General features: G+C 36.8%; 1 protein-coding gene across 1 annotated transcript; it reads left to right on the top strand.

Annotated features, from left to right (window-relative positions):
- The first annotated feature begins 4503 nt into the window (after nucleotides 1-4503).
- Nucleotides 4504-5653, top strand: atoh7 (atonal bHLH transcription factor 7). Its single transcript, XM_076975490.1, has one exon. It carries the CDS (start codon nucleotides 4720-4722, stop codon nucleotides 5158-5160), a length of 441 nt encoding a protein of 146 aa, XP_076831605.1. The 5' UTR covers nucleotides 4504-4719; the 3' UTR covers nucleotides 5161-5653.
- Nucleotides 5654-7474: the final 1821 nt, after the last annotated feature.

Raw genomic sequence — 7474 nt, 5'->3', positions numbered from 1 at the left:
CAACTGCTTAACTAACAAATCGCTGGACAGAACGTGCAGAGAAGTGCTTATCAGAAACAGAACTATTCCGACACTCGTATTTCATAGTTTATTTTGAGCATAAAATTTAATGCAATTAAGGTAAGTTCATAGTGATTTTATTCAACAGTAACAAGAGATGCATGAATAACGTTTGCAAAATGTTAATGAGAGTTTTGTAAATGGAAATCCACACATTCCTTTAGATGTGACATTTTGCAAATAGACCACAAACGCTTCTAAATTATACAACTCAAATGATCTGCTTTATTATCCCTCTGAACAATGCAAATTATATAAATGGTAAATAAACAGATATTATAAATGGTGAATGCCACAGACCAGAATCAACTTCAGTCACTCAAAAAAGGCTCCATCTAGTGACAAATCGAGAAACTACTCAAATCTGAAATGTTGAAATGGGAGGAGGGAAGTGTGCCTGGTTTCTAGGTAAAACATAAATAAATACAAATAAACATACTTGTCATTTATGTCAAGAGAGGTTTTTTTTTTCTTTTACTTTAGATATATGTGGATAATCAGACATGGCTAGTGGTTTGTGTCCCCATAAATGACTAATTAGTTAGTAATTTTCCTCTCAATTACTTCAAAGTTCGTGCATGTTAAGTTTATGTTCTGTGTGCATTCTACTCTATAGCGAGTTTAATAACGGGTGTAAAATCTCAACACATAATTTGAAGCTCATTACATTTAATTTGAAGCGAACGACAGAAGGTAACGACAGATCAACACTCTCATTGTCTCCAGTAGGTGGCGATAGTTACCACACTGAGAAAGTTTCTATCAAGGCAACAAGTAAAATGATTTCCTCTCATCTAAATAGTTTTGTGAATTTTGAATATTTATCAAGTTGTCTAGTAAGACATTTTTGCGATAAATCGATAGTCTGTGAGCATTGTTTAGTTATTCAGTTAAATAAGGTCATCACCACCATTCCTAAATTGCGTATTTTACTAGTTATATAGGCATATAAGATCATTGGCAGTTTCCAGGTCAACACCACAGTGCATGCTGAAAACGCCCGCTAGTAATACCAAATACGCTTTTATATATATGTAGCGAGCTAAATAGTCAACCAACTGACCAACCAACTTTTTTCCGAGAAAAAAATCAGATTGTGAGATTAATGTCAGAATTGTGGGATTAAAGTCACAATTCTGAGAATAAAGTCAGAATTGCGAGGAAAAAAGCCAGAATTCTGGCTGCCCCCCCCCATGTCATATATAATATATATAGCGGCCCTAATCCTCTTTGTTACGGGCAGGGTGTGCGAACTAAAAAGGAAGCGATCACGCCAAGTCTCAGGGAAAAATGATGGTTTAATAGAAAGTGTGCAAACCAAAACCCGTGCAATAGATCCAAATTAAGGATATAATGACCAGCGGTCAACTGATACAAAGACAAGACATATATAGGCAAACAAACGACCCTCAGGTGAGAGGGATCACGGGCTCCGCCCACCTGAGGGACGCACACGACATCACAAAACAACAACAACAACAACAACAACAGCCGCTGTGGACGGAGGCGACCGGTAGGGAGCCGCCTCACCGTGACACTCTTCCGTAAAATCCACACTAGAAGTTCTTATCAACTCTTTTTTTGCAGGGATCATTTCCAGCGTCACACGTATATCAAGATCCCAAAATATTTTATCTGTTTTGCTAATAGTCTTAGTGGGTTTCACGTCCTGGTGAAGATCAATAAAACTAAGATGTTTGTTACATTTTAGGATCGTATACGTAAACAGTAATCTAACGGAGAAGTAGGCTATACATGTGTAAACAGTTCAGTGCAAAATTCATAAACAAAGAAACTGCCTTGAAAAAGAACAATGTTAAAACACCAGACACTTGTGAGCAAAGCAGTAAAAGGATCTGGGGTGCCCACTGTCTTTGTTATTACTGTTTCCGATATTTGGCTGTCTGAAGAATCTGAAGATTACTGGTGAATAACTCTACTGTAGTAAAAGATGTAGAGATGTTCATATATTGTAGTTAAGTATGTATGTACTATATATGAATTTGTGTATGTTAAAGAGAGAGCAAATATTTTTCACTGTGTAATAATATTTTTACTTTCTTAACTATTGGTAGTACAATGGGAAAGCATAAATCAACAGCTAATTAAGCACACTAATCAAACCAGCCAGAAGGAAAAAAGGTTCAAATAAGCGTGAAATTGCATTCACCTTGTGTGACCTAAATACAGCCACCAGCTCCGTGTCACCAGATGCCCATTTTGGGCTGTTTTCAGATCAGGTTTTATGCTTTCACATCACTGAGGTTAATACACACATTTAGCGGCCTGCCTTGGTTTTCATTTTTATATTTAATTCTCATGTCCTGTGTTAATAACATTTATTAAGCACATATAATGTTAGAGAAAACATCAGTAGGTCAGAAATTTTCTTTTTCACAATTATGTACTTAATTCATCTTTACTCATAATTATGTACTCAATCATGTACATATCTAATAAATATATTATACATATTATAAACACTAATGTGTAGCCTGTTATTGTGGACCCTCTAAGTAGCATAGGTGAAAGGCACACCTCTGCATTCCTCTATTAAGGAATAAACTTGTGACTCCACTCTGACATCCACTGGGGAGAATCAGATTAGCTAAACCCATTATATAAGCATGTTGCACGGAAAATAGACCTTCTCACTTTCCTTTGCAAATGTAGTAAATCCTTATCTGTAGCACTAATCTTCAGACAAATGCCATCATAATATTTAGCATTAGACCAATACAGGCATCTTCCTGCTTATGACATATGTGCTTTACATGCAAGCTGCCACTTTCCCCAGACAAGCCCATCATGTTTCTGGGCTGAAAATAAGACTGTCCAGCATGTCTGGGTCTCCTAGACAAGACATGTAGCAGCTGTACACCCAGGCCAATCTGCAATCAATAACTCAAATGGACGAACAGGGATTATATGCCTAATTGAACAATTACTTGTCTGATGCAAAATGACCAGACAGAATGAGCTTACAGGCTTGTCCTCATCTGGCACATTAATTTTTTAGACATGTTACTCTGCAACATCAGAGTCTTCAAGCATTAGAGTCTAGATCCAGAGTCTTCTGATGCTTGCATTTAGGTCATAGAAATTATCCACACAAATGTGCAATGTAATTTTCAGAACTAGACCAGCCTGGGTGTTTAAGAAAAGCAGATGATGAAAAGCTACATAAAGAGAGAGAGAGAGAGAGAGAGAGAAAGAGAGAGAGAGAAAGAGAGAGAGAGGGATTTTTAGTATGAGTATATTAGTTATTAATATTTATTACTTACTACCTACTAATATTATCATTAATACCCATTTACTCATTTACATGTTTATGCCTTTCCTCTATATTGTCTCTATAAATCATTACACTAGTTGACCTAATGAGTGTCTGATGATGCCTTAATTTAACATTTGGCTTCGTTCAATGGCATTCATTAAAACAGTCAAAGGGGAAAAGACACAATGAATTAGCATGAGCTGAGATATCTAAGATAACAATGTCAATGTCAGTGATGCATCCTCTGTGTTCTGGGCTGGATGGCTAGCATGAGGAGGGGGGGGTTCTATGAATAAGCAGTAATTGCTTGGTTGTCACCTTCAACGTTCACTCTAAACAGATGGAAACATTTTTGTGTTATCATTCCTCTGAGAAAAACAGGTTAATTATAGATGTCACATGTGGTGTTACTACCATATATGGCAACCCTTAGCACATCACTTATACCATGCATTATGTAGAGCAAAAGCTAAATCTTCTTCGATGTATGTAAGTAAACATATATGTAAGTATAAGAAAAAAAGTTTTGTGGTGAATTTTTGTAGTGACAAACTTTACAACTTTTTAGTAGCATTATTATTATTATTATTATTATTATTATTATTATTATTATTATTGTTATTATTATTATTATTGTTGTTGTTGTTGTTGTTGTTATATAATTGATCATAAATAATGTACACAAATTAGAACAGTGAGTTTTAAGTGGATTTTTTTCTTGATTTTGTTTTGTTTCATATAATGACTTTTTAAAATATAATGTTTTGTGTTTTTTTCAGTTCAAGGAGACTCATTAAGTGTAAGCATAAGCATTACATATGTTGAGAGATAAATATATAATAAGCTATAGATGCTCAAAGATAAAAGCTATTTTTAAGCAGTGGTGTGTGTAAATGACCCAGAGTGAGATAATTGGCACAGGACAGATGGCAAGGTTTCTGTATTTATAATGCATGGATTTTTGGGAAACCTAAAGCTGAATTACCCTTCCAAAGTTAATTGGAATATCATTAAAGTTTGAGGAGATCTGGTGGGGTGACTGTGGGTTGTGTGTATTGCACTGCTGATTGTGGGTGAGCAGAGTAGGGGGCAGGGGGAAGTTTATGTTAGGTTGGGGCAACGGGATGGGGCAATGGGGCTCCACCTGCTACCACCTGCCAGTTCAACCATCCTATATAAGCTTCTCTCCTCCTTGGGATAACACAGAGCTGGGCCTCTACCCTGGGATACCCAGCAAGAGGGATATAAGACACACTGGATACAAGGATACAAGGTCACCGGGAATAAATCTCTATAAACAAATAACCACTCTATACCACTCTATAAACAAATAACTTTGTCCTTGGAGGTCAGTGGTGTCACGAAGCGATACATAAGGACAGATGAAGCCTGACAGACCAGACTGTGTGGGGTCAGGCTCCGAGTGCCAAGGCAAAGACCCAGAGAAGAGCGTGACCCAGCGGAGGATAGCTGCCAATGCCCGCGAGAGGAAGAGGATGCAGGGCTTGAACACAGCCTTCGACCAGCTGCGCAAAGTGGTTCCTCAGTGGGGGCAGGACAGGAAACTGTCAAAATATGAAACCCTGCAAATGGCTCTGAGCTACATCATGGCACTCAACCGTATCCTGACTGACAGCAGCAGACAGAGCAGCCCTCGCAGACAGTGGCTGGATCTGGAGGTGGATCTGGATCTGGGTCTGGATCTGGGGCTCGCCAGCATGCAGGCAGACTCCTACTCTTGCATCGGGAGATACAGCTCATCTATTGAAAATGACTGCTTGATTTCGCCCTACCAGTATCATGGCTTCCAAGTCTCAGATTGAGATATACTGGAGTTTAAACTTGTGTCTTTAATTCAACAGACACACAGATATGTAAATACTTTTGTATTTGTATTATTTATTGACTGTGTTAGGTTGTATTTAGTATTGAGATTATGAATTTTATTCACTTGGAGAAACAATCTTTTTTAATGAGGTGGTCCAAAAAAGTTATAGCTCCATAGAATTTATTTATGCATAGAATTAAAACCAGAACTCTATTAAGGTGAATATTGTTAGTTAATCAAGAACTCTTAGCAAGATGCTCAGACTTTACATTGCTTTGTATCAAATCATGACCATAAAGTGGCAATACTATAGCCTATAGTCAAAGCCAGCCCAAGTCGTCTCTGTAACCTTCTTTTGTACATTTTATTATTATGTTCTTGGTGTTGGTGAATGTTTATTAAAATGTTCCTGAACAAGTTTGTTGAATATTATACAAATTTTCCACATCAGTTCAAGAACATTTCAAATAGTGATTCACTGTGTCTTTCCCCCTTTGACTGTTTTAATCAATGCCATTGAACTAAGCCAAATAATAAATAAAGGCATCATCAGACTTTCATGTCAATTAAGTGTAATGATTCACAGAAACAAAAGAGACAAAATAAAATGATTTTATGATATTATTACTGTATATATAGATATGTGTGTGTGTGTGTGTGTGTGTGTGTGTGTGTGTGTTTGTTTTTGGGTTTTAAAAATTGCTACAGTGAAATAGTGACATATTGACATATTTTTCTGTATTAGGTTAGTAGAGCTCTGACATCTGTACATCTGGTGTAGGGTCCATATTGTCTGCCCAGATAAAGCGATGGTTATTATACCACAGCCCAGTGGCCCCAGAGATAAGGGTGTTCAAAACAGACGTGTCTCTGCTGTTACCTTGGGAAAGTTATAAATCATGTTTAAAGGACTCCTTGTGACGTCATATCTAAAGCCATTGTATTCCTACTGCCATCTAATTTTAGACTCGCAAATGACTGGTCTAGCCTAGCTATAGCAAATCAGAGACTTCAGTTTCATACGCAGAACTTTTTTTTACCAGCGTGCATTTAAAAACCATTAAGAAAACAGAGCAGCAATAAAACAGACAAACGTTAGAGGGGTTTATGCTGCTTCTGAATTAACTGTAGTATTTTGTCACAATTAGTAAGTAGAATTGCTAAATTGGTGATTAACATTTTCTATTCTGCTTTTTGACCGCTGCTCATTCAAACCATTAGAGTCTTCGTTTACAACAACAAACCTTAACAAGATCTTAATTGTGACCAAAAAAGAATCAGTGATTGTTGACTTCATCAATTCAATTCACAAGGGGAATTGGGCTGAAATGTGGCATCACAACTCTGAGACGGCTGTCCCCTACAGCCACTCTTCACCAGGAACAGAAAGGAAAGTCTTTGTCGTGCAATGACTGTATGTAATGTGACTATTGTGCAACAGTCATGAGCGTCCTGCACTCAGCTCAAAGCGTGTACACAAAGCCAGAGAGAGTAAACACACATCATAATACAACTCATGCTATCATTGGAATATTTGACATGATAAATAAAAATATGTTCTGATAGTGTTTCTGATAATTATTATCACTATTATCAGAATGTGACTGACAGAATGTGACTTATAATAGAACAGTTTTGGCCCCAATTGTTGGTAAAAAAAAATATGCATTTTATGTGCTTAGACATTTTTCAAGACTGCTATTATACTGTATAAACTCTTTCAATATGTATTTTGTTTTACAGTTTTCACAAAATACAGTATGTGGGGCATAAATATGATTCTACGTACATGGCGTACTTTGTTTGGCTTATTTATGAGTGAACATATGTTTTATATGCATTTACTGTGACGTTGTTGTATGTTATATCATCTTTGCTGAGACAGTAAACACATTAATAATCAGCAGCCAGACTTGTTGTTGTTAGACTTGTTATATGTATTTTATTAAATTGTTAATCCTTTGTCTTGGTGTTGTTACCATAAGATTAAAATGAGTTTAATTCCCTTAAAGTTCATCACATGTTTAGAAGATATAATTGGCCAGGCAGTCCAATATTATCAGTTCAATTTATAAATATTTTTACAGATACTGAAAAACCAAATAATTTTTTGGATCTGAGGCAAAAATGATATTTTACCTTTTCTCATTATTCGTCCTTCTGCTTTGACTAGATGTGCCAGTGTGTGACAAAGTGCTCCCTGTCTTCAGTGTGTGAGTGTCTTCAGTGGGAGGAGCTCTTTATGGGTGCAAAAACAAAAGCACACGCCCTCCCTCTTTAAGGCCAGCGCCATATTCTCTCTGACCGTC

This window comes from Brachyhypopomus gauderio, chromosome 15, assembly GCF_052324685.1.
Source record: "Brachyhypopomus gauderio isolate BG-103 chromosome 15, BGAUD_0.2, whole genome shotgun sequence".
Lineage (NCBI taxonomy): Eukaryota > Metazoa > Chordata > Actinopteri > Gymnotiformes > Hypopomidae > Brachyhypopomus > Brachyhypopomus gauderio.
Note: the sequence above shows the minus strand (reverse complement) of the source record. Positions and strands in the feature narration are given on the sequence as shown.

Coding starts and splice junctions, on each gene's coding strand:
- atoh7 (XM_076975490.1), top strand. CDS start 4,720: ATGAAGCCTGACAGACCAGACTGTGTGGGGTCAGGCTCCGAGTGCCAA.